General features: G+C 43.6%; 1 protein-coding gene and 2 long non-coding RNA genes across 9 annotated transcripts in view; 1 reads left to right on the plus strand and 2 right to left on the minus strand.

Moving 5' to 3' along the window:
* SHISA6 (shisa family member 6) overlaps positions 1–24,992 on the plus strand; it is a 263,665-nt gene that overhangs the window by 14,815 nt on the left and 223,858 nt on the right. For all 7 annotated transcript variants that reach the window (XM_080993824.1, XM_080993818.1, XM_080993819.1 and 4 more), the window contains exon 3: positions 5,756–5,916. In XM_080993824.1, coding sequence (XP_080849950.1) covers positions 5,756–5,916 — 161 coding nt within the window. The remainder of the gene's footprint in view (positions 1–5,755; positions 5,917–24,992) is intronic.
* LOC308470698 lies at positions 2,137–6,776 on the minus strand. The gene is made up of 6 exons (XR_013982568.1): positions 6,653–6,776; positions 5,705–5,803; positions 5,414–5,581; positions 4,462–4,514; positions 3,621–3,746; positions 2,137–3,526 (listed from the first exon to the last, which is right to left on the minus strand). It is a non-coding gene; the product is annotated as an uncharacterized lncRNA (long non-coding RNA).
* On the minus strand, positions 18,300–19,492 carry LOC308470739. The gene is made up of 2 exons (XR_013982617.1): positions 19,419–19,492; positions 18,300–19,092 (listed from the first exon to the last, which is right to left on the minus strand). It is a non-coding gene; the product is annotated as an uncharacterized lncRNA (long non-coding RNA).

Consider the following 24,992-nt stretch of genomic DNA (forward strand, 5'->3'; position numbering starts at 1 on the left):
CCGCCAGAAGGCCCTCGGTGCTGGACCTCAGTGTCCGGACAGAACAATGGGGGTGGAGACGCTCCTTCAGGTATACTGGACCGAGGCCATTTAGGGCTTTAAAGGTCAGCGCCAACACTTTGAATTGTGCTCGGAAATGTACTGGGAGCCAGTGTAGGTCTTTAAAGACCGGTGTTATATGGTCTCGGTGGCCTCTCCCAGTCACCAGTCTAGCTGCCGCATTCTGGATTAGTTGTAGTTTCTGGGTCACCTTCAAAGGTAGCCCCACATAGAGGGCACTGCAGTAGTCCAAGCGAGAGATAACTAGAGCATGCACCACTCTGGCGAGACAGTCTGCAGGCAGATAGGGTCTCAGCCTGCGTACCAGATGGAGCTGATAAACAGCTGCCCTGGACACAGAATTGACCTGTGTCTCCATGGACAGCTGTGAGTCCAGAATGACTCCCAGGCTGTGCACCTGGTCCTTCAGGGGCACAGTTACCCCATTCAGGACCAGGGAGTCCTCCATACCTGCCCGCCTCCTGTCCCCCAAAAACAGTACTTCTGTCTTGTCAGGATTCAGCCTCAATCTGTTAGCCATCATCCATCCTCCAACCTCCTCCAGACACTCACACAGGCCCTTCACCGCCTTCACTGGTTCCGATTTGAAAGAGAGGTAGAGTTGGGTATCGTCCACATACTGATGGTTTATTGACTGTAATTCCTGCATTGTAGGTGTTGGGCTAGATGACACCTGGGGATCCCTTCCAACTCTGTTCTTCTGGTGGACCCATCTAGTCCTCAGGGTTGTTGATTTTAAAGATCTGGTCTAAACCTGACTTGCAGTTGCCTGGCCTTGGCCCTCAATGATTCCCTAAAAGAAAAGGAAAGCAGCTTTGGGAATGGAATAGCAGGAGGAAAGGGGATACTTAGCCCTTTCCCTTCCTGCCATTTATTTGTTTCATAGGAACCCTCTTAATTGTTTTTCTTCCATTAAGGAGAAGATACAGCCCCCATCTTTTCCTTCACCATTTGGAAAGCAGATTGGGGGTGACGTTGAGTAGAAAAGTGGAAGGAAGTGAAAGGGTTAAGCAGTCCTTTCCCTAATCCATTCCTCTGCTCTGCTTACATCTGCCTGAGGCTGCTTTTCATTTAAAAAAACAACCACCACACAAACCACTAGGGGAAAGAGGCACACAACTACATGTCACGTGCAGTTTGGCCCTGCGATTCTAACATCTCATGGGGATATTTCTAATTAAACCTTTCCCCTTCTGGAAAGTGTGTCTTATCAAATATGTGCACTTATAAATAAATATATGATGCAGCTCAGCATGGTGCAGGTGTGGGATGTAACTCTCAATTTGCCTTCAGGTTCTACAGCATTCATTTCAGGGTTTTTTTTAAAAAAAAGAATCCTGCATTTTGGGACACAATTTGTTTTTTCCTCTGTTTGTTTCTAACATCTATGGGAAAGTTTCACAAGAAAAAATGCTTTACATTACACTACTCTACAAAAGGTGCTGTCTGCTCCTCAAGGTCCTTTGCTTGTGGGGCTCCTCAAGGTCCTTGGCTGTCTGCTCCTCAAGGTCCCACTTGTCCTTGGAGGATTCTGTGCCTGGTACCAGGTCAGGGCTAGGCATGACACAACCTGGGTGAGCATTTATCCCAACGCCAACATCTCTTTCCTGAGCAGCCATTGCTACTTCAGACACCAGTAGTTTATATGTGAAGTTAAGACTTCTTTGCTCCAGGGTGCATAACTTTACACATGCTTACGTTGAATCACATTTGCCATTTTAATGCCCATTCACCCAGTTTGAAGAAATCATTTGGGGGGTTCCTTTTATCCCACCCTGAGCAATTTGGTGTCAGCCACATCACTGCTCACCTCCAACTTCAGATAATTTAAAAACCAGCACTGGTCCATATAAAAGCACTTGTCCCAATTAGGCAAAACCTTCAGATTTCACACATTTCAAGATTTTGTGACAGTTCTCATCTCAAACATTCCAAACTGCGTTAAAAATGTTTTAATGTAAAATACATTTAGAAATACATACATATAGAGATAAATATCTCGTAACTACTAAGCTTACTTGGATCTTTTGATGGACTCTGGGTTGTTGTTTGTTTTTTTAAGTCCAAGTCCCTATCCACATGCTTACTGATACTCCCAATGAACTTTAAAAGGATAGTTAGGCAGGAGCAAAGTCTGCCTTCTACCACTAAGCCATAGTGCTTCCCCTCTTATCAGCTTCTCCTCAAGACTGCATCTCCTTCTTGGCTCTCATCATTTCCCACTGGTTAGCCTGCACTTCCAAACTGCATATTTGTGGGGTAGTATCCATCATAGCTTGTCTTCTCTGGATTCTCTGCCATGCTCTTGCACCCAAATTTATATGTATCTGAAGAAGAGATGCTGACTGGCAATGCATCCTTCAATACAACGGATGCGTTCTTTGGTAACAGAAAGCTTGTTCTTTTGTGTTCTGCTCAGTTATAGTATTTCTGTGCGTTCTCAGGAATTTGATGCCACAGATGTGTGGTTTTGATATGAACCAGTGCACAGAATTTGGGTTACTGTGGTGCAGATTTTGATTTATAGACTTCACGCAACCAAGAGAACTGATGCTTGCAATTCACTCTCATCTCTCCGTCCTGCTGTGGACAAGTCCCAGCGCCATAGGACACCACCCTACTGCCATATCTTATCATGATAGAATTATAACTGTAAAAAAAGGAGACCTTAAGCTGTCTTTTCCTTCAAGGCCATCAGTGAACTCAACGCTTTGAAAAAGTGGAAGGAAATTTTTGGCACTACTCTTGTTATTTGTTGCTGATTGTGCATGTGGCTGGTGCCCAAGGAAAAGAGTGATTCGTAATCTTGAACCTGTCTAAGAGGGATTGAAAAAGAAAAAGGGGTGGCTAACATGTTCCACTCTAGAAGTTGCTGGACTACAGCTCCCATAATCCTTGACCATAGGCCATGCAGGCTGGAGCTGAAAGCTATTTGAGTCCTGAAGCAGCTGAAGATCCAAAGGAATACCAGTCCTGATATAAATGAGCTGTTTCTCGTACAACTTGCAGGCTTCAACAATAATGCATTAAGGAATCCCATTGTTTCCCATCCTTGCATTGGTAACAGATTGACTCTAGGCCTGTTTCCCCACTAGAGAGAACAGAGCCTATTACATTGTATGAGCATTAAAGCCTCTCCTACTGCTTCCAAGCCAAACTCTCTTGCCCTCTCCATGTCATGGAAGAGTCTTTGTAGATCTTGGCTACACAAAGAAAGCAACCCATGTGTTTCCTTCCACTCCTGTTCTGCGGAGTCTAAAATTCTCACAGATGAAATATCATTCAAACATCCACAAAAGCATCTCACTGTGGGAAGAGTCTTGATGTATTTTTTTTTAGTGCTGCAGCACTGAATGCAGATGTACTTTTCACAAGGAACCTGGATATCTTGTTCATCACAATCCAGGTCCCTAATGGGGTTGTGTTTGTTAGTTACTCCAGAACTTTTCATGAAAATCAGCATCTTCTGAAAAGCGGAACAACTGTTACTATTTATTTTTTTTTAATCAACAATTAAATAGATATATATAATGCATTTTTTAAAAACCCAGTGTTCTTACCCTTTTCACCACCTAATTTCTTGTTCCTGTCTTGCCCCCACACTCCCTTCCTCCTTTTGCCATTCTGTATCTTTTTCAGAAAGGTTTTCATGTCAGCTGGAGCAAAGAGTTTGGACACTGTTTTATCTGTGTAAAAAAAGGAACAATGGGATCGGAAACCCAATAGGAACTATCCCATTTGCAAATCAAAATGAGATCTAAAGAATCACTCTGTTTGAAAGCTTGCTGCACAGAAATTTAAATTCATGTGTTCTACTTAATTTGCTTTCTTAGCAAGCTTCTGCAATGGAAGAAGTGATGTATTGCAATATAGCTCTTGTGCAACTCCATTTCAGAGGGATTCATACTACAGGTCTAGTGGATTGTGCCCAAGGTATTATTCATTTAATGCAGGATTTTAAGATGCTTTTCAGAATAAAAACCCTCACAAGGTAGCCTACAATTTATAAAACAATTCATGAAAAATAAGTAGAACAAAATCCAACAATGATTTAAAATACCATAAATTGACAGCAGATAAAAGCTAATTACAGCCAAGATTAAAGGTGTAAGAAATACACTCCATAGCATCATCCTAAAACAATCAAGAATATGCAAGATGGTTTTAAAGCTTGCTTAATAACCTGAATAGCAGCATCAGTGGTGCATAAACAGGTAAATAATTCTATAAATCTGGGACCTTTACCTCACCTGGAGAGAATGAATAAGCTTATAGATGTGGTGTTGCATATTTCACTTCTATTTATAGTTATAGATACTAACTATACTATTTATAGTTATAGATTCAGCCCCCTTATGGAATGGGAACCTTGGGAAACACTTTGAAAACCATTAATGCTACCTGGAAGGAGCCATGGTTCATATCCCACAGGGATATTTCTTCAAAAGGCACACCTAGGAGAGAGAGAAGGAGATGCAACTGAGATTTTCACATAACTAACATTGTGATTTGAAGCCACCTTATTTGAATTCTAGCTTGGTATGGATAACACCAGCCTTTTGAAGCCCAGTTGCCTCCAGAGTTGTTTTTTTCTTCTCTGGGTTGCAACTCACACCATTCCTGACCCATGCTGGCTAGGACTGATGAGAGTTGGAGTTCAACAAATCTGGATAGCACCAGGTTGGAGAAGGCTGATTGATATAGAGTAGCAGCAGCTGTCAAACTGATGCCTCGTGAAACCACACCTGGAAACACCAGGGATTGAAACAGAGAACTTTTCCATGCAGAGCTTGTGCTCTGCAACAAAGGTATGCCACCTCCTTTTCCTTTTGTAAAGAATATACTGTGTGTGGCAAATTACAGATGATTGGGCCAGGTTCAAATGTGTCAGCAGAGGCTTTAAAAATATATATTGTAACATAAAGCACTGTGAGTGTGTGTGTGTGTGTGTGTGTGTGTGTGTGTGTGTGCAGTAGCAGCCATTGTGGTTGAGCAGAGCTATGGAGCTGCTTTCTTGACACCAGCACCTTACCTGGAGGAAGATGAGGTGGGGCAAGGTTGGGGCTGTGTGGAGGCAGCAGCATGAACACCTGATTATCTCTGAAAGTGCACTAACACAGCCCTGATCTTGCCGCAGCAGCATCTGTAGTGACTAGTGCTGGGACTGGGTTTCCTTGGCTGTGTCCCATCAAATCAGCTGCTACTGTGTGTGTGTGTGTGTGTGTGTGTGTGTGTGTGTATGCATGTTTTTTCTAGCAAGAATACATACAATGCAGGAGTACAAATGGCATAAAGTTCAAACAGCTGACATACATTATATGTGTTAGAGAGTTGTACCGTGGCTTTTACTTACGATATTCTGGCTCCTGTCTATGCATTCCAATCTTGACCCATAGACAGTGCTTCAAGTGAATGGGCAACCACCATCACAGAGAGTCCTGCTCGGAACTTTGACACCATCCTGCTTCTGCTCTCTCTTTCTCTATTTGTTTTTCTTTCTCCTCTCATATCTCCATTACATCTAGTGTTTATACAAAAGAATACATTCACACACACAAGAAAGAAAATGTAAGGCCCACAGTATATTCTTTTTTTAAAAAATAAAATAAATTGCATTGTATTACATAGAGACAAGTTCTCTTACGTTCATCTTGAGTTGTGAACACTTTGCACTGTCTTCCATCCTTCCTTGCAGGGCTCTGGCCGATATCCTCCGGCAGCAGGGACCAATCCCCATAGCACACTGTGAAAGAGAGACTATCTCGGCTATAGATACCTCCCCCAAAGACAACACACCAATCAGAACATCCTCCAAAAATCACTATACGCCGGTGCGCACCTCCAAGAGCAACCCAGGTAAGTGTTGCGCTTCTTCAGTACTTATAAAATCTCACTCTGGTGATTTTATTGGGGGGAAATGAGTCAAGATGGAGGCTTAGTGCCCGAGGATTCTATGGAGCAGCAGCAATGGCTTGCATTTGAAAGTGCATTTGTGACTATACTTTAAGAGATGCAAATACATTTGTTAATTAACTTATTGAGACATGTTTAAATGCTCTGTGATGGTATAAGGTGAAAATAATGGCATTTTGCAGCAATGGACTACAATAATGAGCTGTTACAATAGAAAAGAATAATAACAATAGACAAACAAATGAAATCTGACAAAATTATGTGGGTGGGAACACTACAAAGGGCAAGTGAACTGTGACATAAACATTCAGTCTTAAAACATGACCCAAATCCTCATCTGAGCACTGGAATCTTCTGCTAACTCCACTACCCACCTCCTGGGAAATAAGACATACTTTGTATTATCCATTATATGAACTGTTACAGTCATAATGGGATACTATGTAGAGCGAGATGCCCCAATTCAGTCACAAGTGATTGAATATGACACAGGAGTCATTGGGTAAAGCCTTCCTGCCTCTGGTTATTTGAGAGGTCAAAGCAGGTGACCTTAAAAGGGTAATAGCTCCACAAGGTGCTGAGGCAGCTCGTCTCTTTTGCCACTGCAAACTGCAGATTCCCAGCACAACACACAGGTAGTGTGACTGGGCCTGTCTTGGGCATCTTTTCTTCTCTTTACCTTATTGATTGCATCCCAAGGGATCTTCCTTCTGTTGAGGCAAAAGGTAAAAGAGGGGTTTCAGCAGAGAAGTGGAAGAGGGGAGGGAATACCGAAGCCATCTGTATCTGCAACACCTCCCAAGCTCCTTTCTCCTCTATGGGATTCCAGATCTTTGTGGTTCCATGGGTGGGTGGGTGTTAGAACAGAAAAGACTCAGATGAATGGGGGGGGGGGTCCGTGAGGAAATGGTGGGTGGGGGAATGGTTAAGCACTTCTCTCCCACAGTTCTCCTTCTGAATCTGCTTTTCACTTAACAGAAGCAGCCACCAACTTAAATATATGCATGTAATGTGAGGATCATCATAACTGAGAGGCAGGACTGCCTGATATTTAATAGAAGATGCTATAAGTGCATTTTGATAGAGGAAAAATGAGGTGAGAACTGCAAGTTTAAGTTAGGTGGCATATGTTGCTTTATAAAAGAAGGCTGATCTCTGGCAGAAAAGTATCATAGAATGATGAATTGTAGAACTGTGGAGGATCATTTAGTCCAACCCCGCGCAATGCAGCAATCGCAACACACAGTCCCGCAACCTATTTGAAACTACCCCAGACCCTGCCTAACTTTGCAAAGGTGCTAGCAGTTTTATTGTTGCGCCACTAGGGAGAGCTTTTGATGGGACAAGCTCTTCCAGTAGGGGAAGAATGAGACTTATATGGGTGCAAGGATGGATGGGAAACCTGCAGGAAAGTATGACATGAAAAGAAACAGATAGTGATTTCTGCCATAACTTGAATAGATGCATCAACAGTGTTCTGTAGCCCCAATACAGGCATTCCCTCCAAAACATGGATGGCAGGTAGTGTATGTTGTGGGGGGAGTAAATGTGGATTGCCCAGAGGCGCTGAACATGGTCCCACTCTCCTCTTCATATGATTGCAACCACATAAGGGGAGAACCACTAAAACAGACAGAGCTTGGTTCAGCTCTAGTGCAGGATAATCATTAATTGATATCCAATGGTATATGGATTTCTGAGGAATGAACTGACAGAGGTGAAGATGGGACTGAATAGGATACTAACAACTAGTAGAGGACAGTTTTGAAAAAAAAGATTCTCATGAGTTGAGACACAAGGGTACTGAGTAAACTAAGAAGATCTTGAAACTATGCAGGTTCTGGTTACTGAACTGTGCATCTATCTGAAACTCAAAGTTTCTTAAAGGTGGGGTGAGCCTAACCTGGCACTGAGTTGTGGGTAGTCAGGTGCCCATTCTCTTTCTCAGTGGACAGATATTTTCAGGTGTTGAGGGAGGCCTTCCTCAACCTCTCTTTCCCTGAGCCCTACAGCTCTGGGTAGGGAAGGAAATTTCACCCTAAAGAGAAACTGAAACTGTAACTCAAACTCCAGGTCCCACAGTGCAAAGTATTTGGAACCTCCCATAATAATAACAGTGCCTCCAAGTGGAGTAGGGCTTTCAGTGTGGCTACCCCTGTTCTGTGGAATAGCATTCTTGTTGAGTACAGCAGGTACTACCAACACTTTCTGAAAAGAATTGAAGACATTTTTTCTTCCAAAAAGCTTTCCCAACTGGATAAATGAGTCTTTACCATGCGTGTCTATTTTGTTTTGTTTTAAATGTATCTGCTGTTTTTGTGTGTTTAACAGTTGTTTGCTGCTTTTGTTTATACGTTGCCTAAGAAGGCGATTAATAATAATAATAATAATAATAATAATAATAACCATGTCTTTCTGTATAAAGATAGTTGCACAGTCCTGCCAATTCAGACCAACCAATTTAAAAGATGTGCCCCTTTCTGACAAAACCCCAATAGTTCACAGTGCAGAACAGGCAAGGAAAACAAAATACTCCCCCCCCCCCCAAAAAAAACCTTAAGCATTGTTTATATTAAGAAAATCATACTCAGGCCTTATGTAACCAGCTGATCTTAGGGCTAATCAAGACTTCATTTTGTGCCGTGTTTTCTATGCACAGCTCTGGGATTTCAAGGTCCATCTCCAAGGACCGTGACAAAGGGGGGAAAAACCTACCACTCAGACATGGACCTGGAAATCCTGGACCTATGCCTAGAAACACAACATAAAAGGAAGTGTGGACAAACCCTTACACTGTGTCTGGATGGGAGTACATTGTGAACAGGCAAAGAGGCTCAGTCAAGGACAGTGTGAGTTTAAGTAACCTGCCAAGCCCCACCCCATGCCTGTGTACTAACTGTTGAGATTTCCATTCCACCTTAAGGAGCAGACATGTGGAACTGTTGCATGTCACATGTCTGTTTACATTCCAGCACAGCTTGCTGGGAACTTCCATTGTGTATAGTTTTTGCTTTTTCCCGTTCTCTCTGAGAAGACGAGAGAGACGACATGTTTCTTTGTCCTGATTTATGATTAATAAATCTGTAGTTGTAGTATGCTTCCACAAGCCTCATGCCTAAACTGTGTGCGCAGTTCTCTCTGCTGATAGTGTGCCCTGGCTCTGAAGCCCAGGTCGCTGATTTATGTCAGAGCAGAGGCCGATGGTCTTCGCAGTGGGACGGCTGGAAGGAGATAGCCCGGCTGGGGCTAGCCAGCTGGCCTCCTGACCCTCTGCATGTCAACACTAACACACCCTCTTCACACTAAACCTGATAGGCTTCATCTCCATCTGGGGCCCCTTCAAAGCTGCTCCTACCTGAACCCTCTGTGGCAAGCAAGATAGCAGACTTCTGGTTCTAAGGCAGAATGTAATCTATAGCTGTGCCTATAATCTATAACCGCAGAACCTAGAGAAAGAATTGGGCAAAAGCCAACGTTTCCTGCCATTTTTCCTCCCTAGCTCGTATGCCGGGCAGGCAAAGGAGATGTTTAGCAACTATAAGTTAAGAAACCACTTCAGCACTACCAGTTCATTACCAGATAACTGCAGCATTAAGTGGCGCCCCACATGCATGAATTAGTTGTTCCAGCTCACCTATTACAGACAGAGATTCCACATCCTCTCAAACCACAAGGCTCTCGGCTGAAGTTGATGTATGTATGCATGCATTCAGCTGTGGCTGATTTGTACAGAGGAATCAAGTTATGCACAAGCATGTATGAATGTCTTGAGCTCCCAATCTCCTACCTATAAAAATGCAGTGGTGGTACTGCAGGGGCAGGCTGTTGGGAGGAAAGAGGAAATCAGTTCAGTCGAAGAATAATAATTAAAAAAAAAACGAAGAGGAAATTTGTGACTGCAGATTATCTGGGACATACACTTAGCAAATGGAGACAAATTGAAATTGCAGAGTTTTGAGAAATTAAAAAACAAAGTGAGAGATTGGCTTCATTATTATCAGATAATGGAGGCATATAATTTGGATAAGAAAATTGGCTTCCAGGTGGAAAAATCAAAATTAGAAACAGAACTGTTAGAACCCAAAACTAAGAATTTGTCAAGAATGTATACCTTGCTGTTGAAATGGAATACTCAGGATGAAACGGTGAAATCTGCTATGATTAAATGGGCACAAGATGTTGGACATAATATTATGTTTGCTGACTGGGAACAGTTATGGACCACAGGTATGAAGTTTACGGCATGTAATGCCCTAAGAGAGAATATTATGAAAATGATATACAGGTGGTACATGACTCCAGTCAAGCTTGCAAAAATCTATCATTTGCCCGATAATAAATGCTGGAAATGTAAAGAAACTGAAGGTACATTCTTTCACCTTTGGTGGACGTGCCCAAGGATTAAGGCTTTCTGGGAAATGATATATAATGAACTGAAAAAGGTATTTAAATATACCTTCTTGAAGAAACCAGAGGCCTTTCTTCTGGGCATTGTCGGCCAATTGGTGCCAAAGAAGGACAGAACTTTTTTTATGTATGCTACAACAGCAGCAAGAATACTCATTGCAAAGTATTGGAAGACACAAGATCTACTTTGGAAGACCCACTTTGGAAGAATGGCAGATGAAGGTGATGGACTATATGGAATTGGCAGAAATGACTGGCAGAATCCGAGACCAGGGAGAAGAGTCGGTGGAAGAAGATTGGAAGAAATTTAAAGACTATCTACAGAAATATTGTAAAATTAATGAATGATAGAATGATGTTGGATAGTAATTAAGCGGTTTCCAGCTGTAATGCTCTAAGAGAATATGAAAAAAGGGTTATAAATGGGTTAAAATCTAATGGTAAGGATTTGCTGAACCAATAAATTGAAGTGGAATACAAAAAAGGGAGGTATGAGGAGGTCCGGGAAACAAGCTAAAGGAAAATAAGTAATGGAAAATATGTGTGTTTTTAACTGTTTTTATTTTGTATTTTTCTTTTTTTTTTCTTTTTTATTGCAATATTTCAAAAAATCTCAATAAATATCTTATAAAAAAAAAAAAGCAAATGAGGAAGCTGCCTCACACTGTTGGCCCATCTAGCTCAGTATTGTCGACACAGACTGGTAGCAGCTTCCTAGGCTTCCGTGCAGGGGATTTCTTTACCTGGAGATGCTTGGAATTGAACCAGGGACCTTTTGCATGCAAAGCACATGTTCTGCTATTGAACTATGGGCCTTACCAAATTCTGATGGAATTTAAATGCTAAGAGCCAGTTTGGTTGCAGGAAGAAATGTGGATTTAGTGGAGTCCTGGGCTTCGACTCCGTACTGACAAAACTCTCACTTCATCAGGAGTCATCAGCAAAGAAAAAGAGGCTGCAGTTTAAGATAGTTTCCTCATTCATCTACAGAGTTTACAATGTGTTAGGGAGATATGGTTGCTGAAACTATTGTTTCAATGACAGCAGTTTTGAAACAAAAAGATGTGTTCAAAAAAGGGCTTTTGCAAATATCCCTATTTCTTGCCTCACAAAGCAAAAGTGACATATTTGCTAATATGGATAAGTATTCTAAATAAAGCAATAGGCTTCTGAGTTGTTACTCTGGATCTAAAGAGAAAGAGCGAAAGAAAGATCCCTCAATTAATGGAAAAGGTGAATAATAGACCATAGTTTTGTATTTTGGAAGAGAAAATGGGAACAATGTGATCCAACAGCGACCACCAGGGAATTGCGAAAATCATATTTCTTCTGGAGGTGCTCTGAATATGCAGTGCCATGATTTGGGGAGCTGGAAATATCTACAGGGGAAACATAATGTAATCTCTGCTATAGACTGCAAAGGCAGCAGCATGCCTGACATACGGATGTCAGCAATGGGTCTCCTTTGAGGAAGTGGTTCCTCCTCTCTGCATGGCCATCCAGGGAATTCACCGTTTGCTGTTGTGAGTTAGATGTAAAACACGGTATGCCTAAGATTACAAGAAATCTCCCTAATTGCTCTATCTATCAGTATTCCTTTGGCGCCATCACAGAGATGCTAATTGTTCAATCTCTGCATTAAAGCTCTGTCTCTTATGTTTTCGAGCTTAAGGTGCTGTTTCCTGCTATCCCTTCCCTGTGTGGTGGGCAGTTCAAGGCAAACTCAAAAAAAAAGAAGAGAGGTATAATATTATGAATGACTTGTTATTTGTACAGTTCAAAGCACACACTATTTCAGTCATCCTTATTGGGTGCTCTGGCAAGCCAGAATGTCAGTGGGCCCTCTGGTGTCCCCAGAACCTTGTCCTAAACCTTGTTGTCCTCTGGAGCTAGTTCTGGATTAGCAGAGTGGGAGACCGATGCTGAAGCACAGTAGCTTGCTAACATCTACTTAGTGAGTCCAAGCCTGAGGTGCGGTTGGCTATAGGTTTGTGGTGGAGCACATGCATTCCATACTCAAGGTCCCAGGTTTAGTCCCTGGAAATGAGCAGGTAGCTGGTGATTTGAAAGATTTCAGCCTGGGAACACCTGGATAGCTGGTGCAAGTCAGAGTAAGGAATAGTGGGTCGGGTGGACAAACGGCGTGGCCTGATAAAAGGTAGCTTCCTATGTCCCATCAAGATTTGAACTAAAGATATCCTGGCACACACCTCTGTGTCTTCTTAATTACCTAGACTAGTTGTAGGAAAGGGATATGGAGATTTAGGACATCTTTGCAATCATCTGTATATTTGCAAAATATAAAGACTAAGCATTTACTGTGGAGCTGCAGAGTCAGCACCAAATGCAGAGCAACATCAGTTCAGCCCCTCCAAAATCTGAACCAGCTGTTAGCACAGTGAAATCCAAGCTGCCTCTTTTAGCTTTCTCTCTTTCCCTCTGGTCAGGCAAAATGGCAAGCATGAATGACTCAAGATATGTTCCAGATGTTTAGAAACAATTGGGATTGTTGTTTTCTGCTGTGGTCAGATTGTTACCAAAAGTCAAACCATATATAACAGGACAGGATGCCTGATAGCAATATGGACAGAGGAGATGACAGAGTTCAGTGAGAGATCAGAGAGACCACTTGGCCACCATATTGTGCAGCAGTCAGGTGGACTCGTAGAGTTAAGCAGCCATGGTCATTCCTCCTGGGAAAAGAATGTTCAGACTTCACAGAAGACAACTGCCAGGTTCTTTTCAAATGGATCTCATGCCAGATTAATACCCAAGATTATGAATTTGTTAAGCAGGAGCTCTGTTCACAGAGTTTGCAATAAGCAGAGGATTGCTGCAGACTTTTGGAGAAGGGTTGCTCAGGCAGACAGTTCCTCCTCCCATCAAACAGGGAAATTATTGATCTGGGTTTTCAAATATTCATCAGAGGCAGAACTGACTCTGCCATTAGGCAGGCTGTGGCAGCTGCCTCAGGCAGCAGCCCCACAAGCACCCTGCCACTGGCGCAGAAGTGGAGCCGGCTCAAATGGTGTGGGAATCTTGTTGAGCTCACAAATACTCATAATCCTGCAGAGAGACCACTGGGTGGTAAGTACTAAGATTTAAAAGGCTGGTGCTGCTCTTCCACTTACAATTGCAGTGCAGATCAGCAGCTGCCCTTTGATTGTACAAGAATACCTGCTACCTCTTTTGTGGGGCTGGTTAGGAATATTTCCTCCTTTGGTCAGGGAGTTTGTGGCGAGCATCTACTCTGCACTGCACTCAGGAGATTAGGTAGTAATATATTCAAGCTTTAGCAGTTAGTCCTCGCTGGCGGGGTCAGTGCAGGTAAAGAGGGTGGTATAATTAAAAGGAAACTGGTAAGCACCCCAAGGCATCAGATGAGTGGCAATGGGGGTTTCCATAGACCAGATTCTCAAGTCCAATGTGCTTTGGGGAAATGGGACCGCCTTGGGAATGTCTCAACTCACTCACTCAAGGCTAAGGGGTTGTGAACTGTGACGATGACAGGACTCCCTCAGTGTAGCAGATGTAGCTGGGAAGGATAGGTGCTATGGCTGATGGAAAAATTCCATACCAAATAGCCAACCCCAATGGGGATTGAAATTTAGGTTTAAATAGGGTTCTTGCCTCTATGCAGCTACATTTGTCGTCCTTATATATCACCGAAATGCTCCTTCAGACTACAGAACCTTTTAAGGCAGTGTAGCACCACCTGGGTGAAACAGAAAGCTTTGTTTCTCCACCATGGCTGGGATTAAGCTGACCTTATTATCCCACAACATTCCCTAAAACATCCTTTAAAAAGTGCTCAGCAGGAACAGCAAACAACAACAACAACAGACCTTTGGAAGGAAGCCCTAGATTTCCTAGGAGAAGTTCAATACCAATAATGGTATTAGACATTTAAAGATTTGTAAACATGGAGAACCTGGTTTGCTTCACCATTCCCAAGAAACAATTTCCCCTTCCAGTTTATGTGCTACCGTGGCAAAAGTGGTTCAATGAGCAGGTGCCTTCTGCACCTTTGTGTCTGAACAACAACCTACTGATGCAAATTCGGCTTTGAATGCAGCAAGCTACACAGGTTAGTCCACTGATTAGCTAGATATAGCTGGGAAGGCTTTTAATAAGACATTTAAGTCAGGAAGCTTCCAATGTAAACACACACAAAGTGCTGTTTTCAGCAACTCCTTCTACCTGGGGGCATATTTTGATCTCAGTCTGCATGCAAAATGAGAGTGGAACATGCCCTCAATCTTTCTCTTTTCCTTACCTTAAAAAAAAAGTTTTAACAAATGTGTCCAGCCAATTTCAGAGTTCAGCAGCATGGGAAACATTTCACCTTTTAATCCTCCTTACACAGATGTGAAAAGATTTTGAAGTCAAGGCCAGCTGCCTCTGGGTTGGCAGATGAAAGAAGAGAACTATTTTGGTTAGAGTTTTTCTGACCCATGCAGAGAACATCTCAAAGTCGCAAGTAGTTGGTGTCTAAATAGTCCAAGACCAAGTTTGGAATCTCCCAAACTGTTTCATCATCATCACCATCATCATCATAAATGGAAGGCAAAAGTCTTGATGATGAAATATAAATAAATCAGTAGATCTACATTAATCTAATCCATCTGTCTACACAATCCTGTAGGCTCTTTTTTAAAGGTGGCACAAGTTTGTTTCATGAGTTGGTGAGAGTTCATTATTCTTGCACACTCTTCAATGCACACTCTTTTGTGGGAGCCTGAGTGGATGATGAACCTCCCCCACACTCTTCTTCTTCTTCTTCTTCTTCTTCTTCTTCTTAATTTGCTGTACATTTTCTATTTTTGTATTTCCAGAAACAGATTTTTTGTGTGCAGACTTCCCAACCTTACCTTCCGTGGCATTCATAACAAACCTGGCTTTTGCTTCATATTGGTTTGTTATTTCACTCCAGTTTTTCTCCTTCTGGTCCTTCGCTGTGTTTAACTGTTGTTTGTAGAATTACCCCTACTTGTAGGTTGATTTTTTAAAAAAATTTCCCCAAAGCTGTCCCATTCACCCTTTTGCTTTTTTGTTTTTCCCATCTTGACTTCCTATTTTGGCTGTAAGATTTGCGAGTTCTGCAAATTCTGTTAGTTTGTGCAGCCATTGTTCTTTACCCCTCCCCCAACACTTCTACTCATACCCTCTTTCTATGTGTCTTCATGTATGTGTATCTCACTTGCATAGTTTGGTGGCATCCTCCTTAGGCATGGGAGAATCCACTGCTGTCTGTGCATGCAGAATTTTCTTATGATTCGGTAGCAGCTGAAAAGAGCAGATGTTAAGTAGGTGCAAGCCCTACCAGCTGACTCTTGTGTGAGTTTGAGCTGTGGTCTAGGCAACCCCTTGGGCAACCTTGAGAAGTAATTTTTTAAAAGATACAATAAGGAGAAAACAGAGATGTGGCTAGTGTTCCACATATCCTGCAAAGTAACACAGAGAGATAAAGACTGCAGACTGTACAAACTCATTGTGGAGCAAGTCATCTGGCACGGATAATAGCAACACATGTCTAGTTGGTTGGTTTTCTAAAGGAAAAATGCCTAAGAAATAATAGAGAAGAGGGACTGAGCACCTAGTGGGTGTGGAAACATTTAATCCTGATTCAGAGAAAACAGAAACGTACTCCATTCACTATTTATTTAAGGCATGTGCTATACCACTTAATTATTTCCATTCCTAAATTGTACGTATAAAAGCAATCCACAGAAAATGAAACAAAACAACAACAACAAAAATTTGTCATAAAACCAAACCCTACCCCAAAATGCCTGCTGCGACAAGAAAGCCTTAATCATGATCTTGAGGTTCAGCAAGGGGGGGTGCCTGTCTAATCTCAGCTAGCAGGGAGTTCCACAGGCTTGGGCCCATGATGCCTCACCAAATACACTGCTCCTAGTAGTTAACATTTAACAGAAAGCACAGGAGAGCAGGCCAGGAACGGCTCCTCAGAACTTCTCCTTGGTGGCAAATGGTGTGTTCCACAGTGCGCATGGAAATGAATATTTTTGTGTTGAAGTGACAGGCTTCGTCTCCAATAATAAGTGTTTAATTGAGGCAAATTGGAAGTGGTGCCTGTGCAAAAATGCAGGTACATTATTAATACATAAGTGCTTGCATACTCAGATAATCTGCTAATTCAGGCAAAGCTAGCTGCATAGGAGTCTCCCTCGCTTTCAGTTTCATGCCAAAGAGCAGAGCTGGAAGTGTGATACACGAGGCAGCATGGATGTGTTTGTCCCTCCTCAGTTCAGCCTATGAAGCCCTCAGAGCTCGACATCCCCTGCATCTTGTGTGCAGACAGCTGGGGTAAATTCTGTGCTGCTCTGCTGGAAGCAGGTGTTCAAAATGAGCAGAACTTGAGATGCCTCCCCATCAAAATAAAATAAAATAAATGTAGGAGGATGTATGGTGAGTATCTGCTCCCTGATGCGTTGCCATTCTGGGCCGCCTCAGTGTAAGAGGCATGCTGTAGCTGCTCCCATTTTGAAAAACTACTTGACATGACCCCATTGGCTTTGCAAATGCCCCCAAGCCTGACCACGCATCCTTTCCGCAGTCTCTCTTTTGGAGCCTGTGGGCTGAGGGGTATGCGGCCAGCCTAAGTCCACCTAGGAAGGCATTTAGCATTCCATCTGCAGAGTGTGGTCCCAAAGCTGTGAAGCCTGGCATCACGACTCTTATCGTCCACAATGATATCAGGAAATTGTGAGTTACTATGGTAACAATATCTTCTTTTTTTATATAAAAAAGAGAGACTAATAAAAGTAGCAAGAGGGTGAGCAAGAGGATTAAGAATATAGATTTCCTTTGAAACAAAACATCACAGCAAAACTCAGCTGGCTCTGTGCAATACGGCGGACTGGAGAGAGCACAGGAGGCGAACGGGCTTCTCTGGCAAAGGGAGGGAAGGAAGGAGGGAGGTGCATCGTAGGGAAAGAAAAAGAACGCTTAATGTAAAAGGGAGCCTTTGAGACAAAAAAGGGGGCTTGTTTTCAGCTCAGTGATAATATTATGTGGTGGACAGAGAGATGTAGAGAGAGGAGGGTGTACAGCGCTCCCACTGGTGTGGAGCTGTTTGCTTGCTCACTGCACAGAGTGATCCTTTCCACGCAGACATGCAGAAGAAGAGAGCATGTGCATCGTAGTCTCAAGGTGTCAGGAACAGATGTTAATCTCAGTGTTGCCACCCCAGGAGTGACTATGAATGAACCCACACTCTACAGTGAGAAGCCGGAAGAGCACAGGAAACGAATGAAGGGGAAATCGAAAGGTTTGCCCCTAAAGTTGTGAGCCCAGTCTTTTGTGCTGACCCAGGGCACTTTGCTACAATAAGCTGAACATCAAATGATGCCAGCTGCCTCCCTCTGTGCTAGGGCCATAGTGATTTACTTCGCTATTCAGACATCAATTCCTGCCTCAATCATCCCCCTAAATTTTTCCGCCTGAAGCATTCTGCTTCATCTTGCTGCATGACAGAGGCGGCCCTGCAAGTCTTCTATACAGCCAGGGCTATGACTCCACCACTGCATTGAATGAGTATCGAACTTGATCCTAGGCCCCTCATTTGACATTTGGGAATCTTAAGTCTTCTTTAAAAACAACAACACAGAAGCAAATTTCTAGCTCTGGTGACTATGCTGATAGACAAGAGTGTGGAGGCAATGTCTGCTGGAATCTCAAAATTGACAGTGCAGTGCTGGAGTGGCTATTGGCAGGGCAGGAGAGCAAGGCTGGCCCTTTAATTTCCACATGATTGTCAGAGACAGAATGAAATCTGTGGGGGGGAAGCTTCTCTTATTTGCATATGTAAATATTTTGCAGAATTCTGCTTTCTTGTGATCTGTTTGTTTAAGCGGATAGTATGCACAGACTTTTCTCTAGTATTAAAAGTCAGCTTGTATATTTCTTTCTTTTGTTTATTCGCTATAAAGAAGCACAGTGTGTTTGAAGAAACCACCGGGAGAGTATATCTTTGCAGGGAAGACTTGTGAAGGAGATTAGTTCCAATGGGGGTTGTGGATGCCACCCCACTAAACAAAAAGCAAATGCCACTGGAAAGTTGAGAGCTCAGAAGCTCTTGATGCATAAAGTGTCCACTATTCCTTCTTTCTTGGTTCCTGTCTGCTTTAACGACAGAAACCCTGAGGCCTCCCCGCACCATTTTGCGGTAGCTTTCTCACAAGTGAGGCAGCCAGAAGGCAAGAGTTATGGCTCTGTAGGACAGGCTGAACTCTGAGCTGCAACTAAACTGCATGCCTTTTGGTCTGTGGGTTTTGCAGAGGAGGCTGGGTGTCTCTGCCAGGTCTTGTAGGAATAGTTCTAATCTGTATTCATAGTAACACACTGTTTATGCACCACCTGCTCTAGAGCCCTTATGGCTTTTCTAGCTTCAGCTTGAGTAGGTAGGCTGTGAAATGCACTATGTGTGTGTATGTGCCAGCCCCTCCTTCACCAGAATAGGAAGGCATTGGTGGTGATGGCAATCAGAAGCTGGCCATGCAGGAGAAACAGGGGCAGGAGCAGTCTGAAGGACGAAGGAAATGGCATCTCTCTCTCTTTCTCTCTCCCCACCCCATCCTCACATACAGAATAAAAGTTGACAGCGACCTGTAGCCTACTTCTCTTGTTCAGACATCCCACTGTAGGCTGTGCAGTTAGATCTTCCCGGGGTTCTTCCTGATTGCAGGGCTAGGAGAGAAATGATAATGAAATTAGTCTTGACTGCGTTCAGAAACTTAGATGGTTGCTTGTTAGTTCTGCCGACCCGGCAGCCCGAATTTGGTCACTGGCATCACCTGTTGAATGCCTAACAGCAGGGAGTGCAATTGAGTGAGCTTAATATAGCTTAATTTGCAGGATTAGTAGGGTAGGTGGTGTTTCATTCATTCATTATAAGTGTTGGGGTTTTTTTTTCCCATTCTGCCTTTCAATAGTGTTCCCTAGCAATTTGTATAAAAATGACAATAAAACAATCAAGATATGAATGCAAACAGCATGCACGCTGTGGATCTTACTCAGGATTTAAGCAGGGTACATTGAAAGGTGGGTGGGACCCTTTATTAATTCCCTGTAACGGGTGCAGTTGAGAAAGAACTCAGCATGGTCTGCAGTCCCTTCCTCTGTGTACCACATCTGGTTGCTGGTGACATCACAATACATGACTCATTTACCAAGACCTGAGAACCTGGGCTAGAAATGCCTCTGCGCCAGCCATCTTGATCATTGGGAAATATCTATGCTTCCTTCTTAGGACCATGGATTCATTATAGAATGCACAGATCTTTTCTTTTCTTTAAAAAATGCTGTTTCCCCACAGTGCTCTATTCATCTGCTGAAAGTCTCAACCTTGATGTTGCGAAAGTGTCTGGGTAGGCCTTTAGAAGAAACACAACATTGGGGTGGAGCAAATCCAAGTGACTTGTCCATAGGACTTTGACCAGGTTTCTTGGGCCCTAAATTATTGCCCAAACAACCTGTGCAGCCTTAACAAGATGCACTCAGGGTGCATGTTCACAAACACACACTCCCCCACATACCATTGTATGCATGCTTATGGATGTACTGAGTGTTCATAAGGACAGTTCATATTTTACACAGTGAGCATATTTATAATGCAAACGCCAGCGCTTGCAGCAGTAAATGCAGCAAAGTGTTAAGTGGAGATTCCTAAATGAGCAGGAGACACGTGTCAGGAAACTGCAGCCAATCCGGAATCCCCAGCATGTTTCCACTGCTGCCTGTCCCTGAATATTTTCAAATATGCATCTGCGCTTCACGATTTTATGCTGTTTACGGCTCCAAACACCTGGGCACATGTGACAAGCATTGGCTCTGTGCCACTACGGGGATTGCTAGTATAGAATTAGGGGTGGCAAACCGATTTTGTTTTAAGCAGGGGTAAATTATACATGACTGCACTCTTGTATATGTGCTGCTCGACTCACCTTTCATTGGGCACATTTCTAATTTCTCCTTCTCTTCATCTAACCCACTTTTTCCACCCTCCCCCTTCATAACAACTATGCTATTTCTTCTGTTTCCTCTCTACTCCCACATCATGACCTAATTCCCTTTCCTCATAACAATTGTTTGCTTAGGGCTGCTTTCCTGCTGTAAGAGGCCATCTCTGATTTGTCGGATACCAGATGCCCAGTGCTGGGAGATCTGCCTGTCCAGTGGAGGATTTAAAGAGGGGTTCTAGGCTGTGTTTTGTGTGTGGCTTCTGGTTTTGAGCAAATCCAAGGCACAGGGGAAAAAACCACCCCAACCATGTCCCTTTTGGTATGCACTGAGCTACCTCTCCCGTGACATTGCCAGGGTTTGACCCTGAGTATATTCATTTGGCACGGTCTCTGCCCAACATCCTCTCCGTCATTTTAGAGCAAGTACGTAATTTGGGCTGGTGCTTCAATTGGAATCTGATAGGAGGTGGAGTGGGGGCCAGGCATCTCTTACATGTCATTTCTCTAACGGTGACATGCTGGCTTTATCCAGCTTGTGATAACCCCCGGGCTAGGCACCGGGAACAGAATAGTCTCTCTATTCATTGATGTTTTCAGTTTGCTGCATTTTCCAGTTCAGATGATGTAGGCTGAGATCTCCGGTGCAGCTAATTATGCAGTATGTGTGTAAATGGAATGCATTGGCAGGGGGCAAAATTCCTAAGCCTTTGGCCCCCATGCTGAATTCTATGGCACCCCCCCCCCATACTGAGAGCTGCAACCACTCTTTTGCTCCCCCCCAGCCTCTTCTGCTTCTCCACCTCTCCCCTAAATCTTACCCATCACTTCTCCCACCCCAGCACACATAGAGTTCCCATCACTCACTCCCCATCGCACCTCACACAGATTGTCCTGTAGCCATGCCCTCCCCTCTCTCTTCTCAGGCCCTTCTCCTGTTGTGCATATGACTGGGAGGGAGGAGGGCAAAGTTAAGGGCAAGTTTTCATCTTGGACTGCCTCGTCCTTGAAATGTCAGGGAACGAAAAGATTGAGAGCTGCTGGTAGGTCTTGTGTCACAGTTTGGTGGAATAGGTCCTGCCTGCAGGAAATGTTCAGTCCCAGAAAAGATGGCTTATCCTGAGCACCAGCATGTGCGGGAGATGGGAACTAGATTCAGGGAAATTATGGTTTTTCTGAGTAGGAGGAGGCTCTGGAAAAAGCCTTTGCTTTTAACTTCCCTGCCTGGCATATCTGCTGTTTAGAAATTACAGAGAATTTCTTGAGAAACGGTGAATTAATTATACTGTGGTTGCTCTGCTTGCTTGTTCACTCACTGTCGATTTTGCCTTTGCTTATCTGCTCCGGAGTTCTGATTTCATAAGAGTGGAAGTGACTGCGACTGAGTTCTGGAGATAAGGGATAGATGTTTGGTGGCTGAACACTGCACAGCAGGCAATCAGATGCCAGGGACATCAGGCAAGGCAAAGCCAGCACTGACCACCCCGCTCCCCCCCCCCCAAAAAAAGAAAGCCTAGCAAAGCTAATCCCTAATATAGAGTTCGAAAATGAGCTAAAATAAGTTTCTGCAACTATCCAAGTTAAAATATTTTCTGGACTAGAGCAAGTACATAGGATGCTGGCCAACTCGCAGGGTGGGGCCATGGAGAGAGACTTCAGGTTAAGCCTCTGGCCCAGCATATGGGAAGCAGGGCAGAGTCCCTCAGAACAGACTTCATGGGTTAGGAAGACTCAGATTCAGGATGAGCTTTAAGCAAAAATAAATAAATTGCATTCACAACAGAAGGGCTATTCTAGTGCATGCTGGTCCAAAGGGCTCCAAAAAATAAAAAGAGAGGACTTGCAGAGCATGGTACATAGGAAGCCTCTGCTCTTGCATTTATCCTTTCATTGAAGTGTGTGTTTGCATGCGTAGATGCATTTCTAAACAGGGCAAAAGTGTTTGCCCATTCAGAGTGAGGGCATGAATCACTGACCACACTCTGAACTGGTTTCGTGACGCTGTTGCATAGATAAATCAGAGAGCCAGTGTGGTGTAGTGGTTAAGAGCGGTAGTCTCATAATCTGGGGAACTGGGTTCGCGTCTCCGCTCCTCCACATGCAGCTGCTGGGTGACCTTGGGCCAGTCACACTTCTTTGAAGTCTCTCAGCCCCACTCACCTCACAGAGTGTTTGTTGTGGGGGAGGAAGGGAAAGGAGAATGTTAGCCGCTTTGAGACTCCTGAAGGGGAGTGAAAGGCGGGATATCAAATCCAAACTCTTCTTCTTCTTCTTCTTCTTCTTCTACCTGCAGGGCATGACACCATAACGCTACTGCTAACGAAAACCATTACTGTATGGGATCACCCATGCAGAGTAAAGATTGAAAGTATTGCCCTCACTCTGACCTGACTTTTCTGACATAATCCCATGGCCCTTTTGATTGGTTACAGGGCATTTTAAGTGATCCCTGCTTGGGTGGGATCAAGTTGCCAGCAAGAAGGGGGGGGGAAATCAGAAGGAAAAATGAGACTTCAACAGTTGCCAACAAACAATAAAAATTGGGGGGGGGGACCATGAAAATGGTTGGCCCAGTCATGTTTTCTGGGAGCACTGAAGGGTCCCCATGACCTCCTTTCAAACTCCCCCTTCATATTTAACATGGCCCTATATAAAACTAAGATATGGACCAAGCAGTCTACCCTAACTGGTTATGTGTGCATGAAAAAGAGAAGCTGATCTCTTGTACTTAAGAGTGCTACATGTCCCAGATAAAACAGCTGGGCAACATCTCCATCCTAACCAAATAGGGCTGCTTCATTGATCCAACCTATGGCAACGGAGCCCCAAACTGAGACAGAGCCAGTGAAATGTAAATGTAAAATCTGGGTCCCAGCAATTGGACACAGTTGGGTGAATCTGAGGCATGATTCATATGGCACAGTCTGCTTGTCATCTCCAGCACCTTGTTCTTATCCTTCTCTGGTAACATTTACATGGCTGAATCACATGGGGACATTACCACACAGGTCCCAGATTGAGGGAAATTGGGGTGCGAGTGCTGGCTCACATACCTACAATATCCTAGCAACTACAATTGATTCAGCCGTCCGAAAAAACCTCAGAAAACCCCACAGAATTGCAGTCAGAGGGAGCCTGCCAGGCCATCTACTGCAACCCACTGGGGTGGAATCTACAAACATATTATAAAAAAATCTGATTTTTTTTTTAAAAAAAAAGCATTTTCAAAAATACATTGAATTCTCCATAAGGCTCCCCATTGCCACCTAGTGTCACATTGTATATTGCACTTAAAAAGCACTTAAAATGTTTTATTTGCAGCTGTAGAGCTGAGTCCTGGGGCTCATGGCAGGAAGTCCATAGCTAGATCGTTCCCAACAGATCGTTCCCAACAGATAGCTGCATGGCCTCTGCTTGAATGGTTCTAGTGTCAAACCATTAAGAGGTTTTCTCCTAATGTTCACCCAAAATCTATCCCCCCTGGGATTTCAGTGGTGGCTGGTGCACCTTGGGATGGGTGGGGTAGAAAGCAGGGAGGGCAGCAGAAGCGGAGCCAGAGCCAATGGGGGGGGAAGCCACTTGATTCTAGGTCTGCCCTTATCCTCCTCCATGCTGAGATGTAGCACTAAGCCTAAGGAAGAGGGAGCTGGCAGCTCTGGACTGGTTTTGAGTAAGAAAGCAAATAGGTAGAGGCTGGCTGAGGGCAAAGTGAGGTTGTTGGGGGCAGCGCCCCATTCTCCCCTGGAGGCTAGATTCCACTCTGTAACTGAAGCCCATTAGACCTAGTCTTGCCTTGTGGGACATCCCTAGGCGTGACACTCCGCTAGCATAGAAACCAGGCCTGAATAGTAGGGCAGGGAAGGGGGCAGGATTTCAATTTGTTGCAGAATTTGGAACAAACCTCCCTAATCTGCATTTGATGAACCATGCTTAGATTGGAGCGTAGGCATGTGGATTAAATAGCATGCCCACAAACCTTTCCAGAGCACACTGTCAGTCCAATTTCCTTTTGGATGCGGTGGGTCCAAGGCCTTCTTCCCTGGTTCTGTCTTTCTTAAAAACAGTACTTTATAGCTGCTTTTAGCACATGCCACATTTGCTAAAAACAAACAAACAAACAAACAATCAAAAACCTTTGAATGAAAAGCCCTTGGAAGTGGTGGTACATTATAACATGCCATTCCTTCCTGTGTAATTGCAGAGAGAATCATATAGCTGCCTCCACAGGTACATGTTACCCTTTATGCAGGAAGGGATAGCATGTCTGTAACACACTGTCATTTTTAAAAGAAATAAAGAGACCACCTTATAAATTCTTCTAAAATAATTAAAATATGTTGAAGGCATGCAGATTTGAAAGATGCACGCAGACTTTCACTCATGTGAAAAGGACATGGACTGGATCAAGGCTGTTTCCATCCATCCCTAGATTAGGGTGCCATATGAGTCATAATGAATCTGTGAGTTCACCACAGGAAGCAAATTTTCATTTCTCTCTATTCTGCCCTAAATGTTCCAGGCTTGCCCTGGATCAGTCAACCCTCAGTGTTTTGGAGAAGACACAGAATTTCTCCTCTGGAATTACACATAATATTTGCATCATAGATAAGCCACCCTAAGAACCCTTCC

Source organism: Podarcis pityusensis (genome assembly GCF_964106645.2).
Source record: "Podarcis pityusensis genome assembly, chromosome: 2".
Taxonomy (NCBI): Eukaryota; Metazoa; Chordata; class Lepidosauria; order Squamata; family Lacertidae; genus Podarcis; species Podarcis pityusensis.